General features: G+C 35.7%; 1 protein-coding gene across 5 annotated transcripts in view; it reads right to left on the bottom strand.

The window, feature by feature from the left end:
• The window catches only part of TMTC3 (transmembrane and tetratricopeptide repeat containing 3), a 65575-nt gene that overhangs the window by 31392 nt on the left and 32163 nt on the right, over positions 1–2020 (bottom strand). For all 5 annotated transcript variants that reach the window (XM_006036043.3, XM_006036045.3, XM_006036044.3 and 2 more), the window contains exon 8: positions 1310–1482. In XM_006036043.3, the coding sequence (XP_006036105.1) occupies positions 1310–1482 (173 nt within the window). The remainder of the gene's footprint in view (positions 1–1309; positions 1483–2020) is intronic.

Raw genomic sequence — 2020 nt, 5'->3', positions numbered from 1 at the left:
GAAAGAAGTAGTAGCTGAAGTTGTTATATGCATGTAACTCCCTTCTGGTCACTAGCAGAGAGTATGATGTAAAGCAGGCCTCAAAATAAATGCTTTAAAATGTATTCAGGGGACATGGCTTGCTACATAATTAGCTTAGGTTTGTGGGAGAACAGAAATCCCACAAAATGTCCCTCCCCGCCCCCACCATGCTGCCTTCCTATAAACAAGGTGTGGTATGCAAGGAAATACTGTATTCCTACACTCTGACTGAAAAGTTAGTATAGGGATTAAAATTACCATGAAGGGGGTGGGGTAGGAAACATTTAGCAGAATAAAATTCTGTGCAAGATCAAGTATTACAGGCTATTATGTTTTTATGCAGCAACATTAACTTGCTGTGGTATAGTTTATGGTTACATACTTAATTATAAAATGTAGGCTATACCTAGGGTCCTACCAAATTCATGGAGGCCCCCCACTGCCTGCCCCATTACTGCATTGACCTCCCCCCGAACCTGGGAGGAAAAAATATAAGAAGATCCTCCAATGATTAGATTCTATACAAGGAAAAGTATCATACATTTGTAAAGATTCTGTGTGTAGAATCTAAATTACAGGGGGTTGTCTTATATTTGAGTTCATCTTGTATTCGGGTAAATATGATATGTTCTCTTAGAAAACTTGTCTTTTTTGTCTTATCCAAGCATAGAACAATTTCCATTTTTTCAGGTATTTCATATGTAGAAGCCAAATACCAATACGTGAAGATGATAAATGGGTTTGGGTAATAGACCTGAGAGACTTTAACTTTAAAAACTAAATTATTCATGTACAAGATCTACGGTGCAAATGCTTCAAAAAATTGCTCATTTCCTCACTGCCAAGCTGAACAGACTAATAACTAGAAATTACTTTTGGACACCTGAAAACTTGTCAAACAGCTCTCCCAACTATACAGGTAGCCCAATAAAAGACATCACAAAAAACTTCCCTAAATAGAAGTTTTATTCCATGACTTCACAAATGTCACAAAATATTATTTATGTTAGTTATCCTTTTATGTTCTTCTTTTTCCCTTATTGGAAACCGCCCTGAGTCTTTGTTGGGAAAGGCAGCATATAAAACTGCATAAATAAATAAATATACATACAGGTGTTTAACAGCAATTATTGCTATAACAAAGTACTTAATTGTCACAGATAATTATAATATTCTACAGGAGTTCCAAGCTAGTATTTTTTAAGCTAGTTTAAAGTGCAGCTTAGTGAAGTCATTAGTTACAAACTCTGGTACATCAAGCTAAAACAGATTTTTCTTGCATTTTTACCTGGTAAATACTGGAAGTTGAGACTGAATGACCTGGACTCTGACTACAACAAGAAGCAGAGTACTGAACATCAGAACAATAAGTTTTAGCAGTGTTTGAAGCATTGAATAAGGAATACTGCCTTTCCCTCGGAGAACCTGTACAGCAGCATCCAACAGCATTGGAAAGGTATACTGGAAAAAAGAACATGTTTTATGTTATTAGACAATGCTCTAGTTTATTAATTCACTATACTTTACCAAGACCCGCTATTAAAGCTGATCTAGTGTTTTCAATAAGCTTCTGAAGCTTTCATACTTTGAACAGAAGTATTTATTTTTTATTCTATGAAAAAGCTTTCCTCACACTCTTAATGTCTGGGGAAAGGTTACGGTTTTAATGAACCCGGAAGAACAAAAATATTTCAGCGGTTCTTAAACAAAAGGGAAACGTATACTTTTTTTTGGTTCTAAGGAAAACTGCTGAGACCTGTTTTGTATGGCTTGAAATTTCTATTCCTCTCAGAGTAATTTAGCGAAGTATGAAAAGTTCATTTGAAGAAAAAAAAAATGTATGGGACAGGCTATTTTATGAAAGCAGTTACTTTCAGATAATTTGATTTAAGTGCATGCCTTAAAGAAAGAAGCCTTGTAGTTCTGAAACATTATTTTTCTAACTGTCAAACTCAACCCCCCCCCCCCCCCCCCACAACCAACCCAAAAAAAACCCACA

Source organism: Alligator sinensis, unplaced genomic scaffold, assembly GCF_000455745.1.
Source record: "Alligator sinensis unplaced genomic scaffold, ASM45574v1 scaffold1076_1, whole genome shotgun sequence".
NCBI classification, from domain to species: domain Eukaryota; kingdom Metazoa; phylum Chordata; order Crocodylia; family Alligatoridae; genus Alligator; species Alligator sinensis.
The sequence above is the reverse complement of the archived record's forward strand: the minus strand, read 5'-3'. Positions and strand labels throughout refer to the sequence as shown.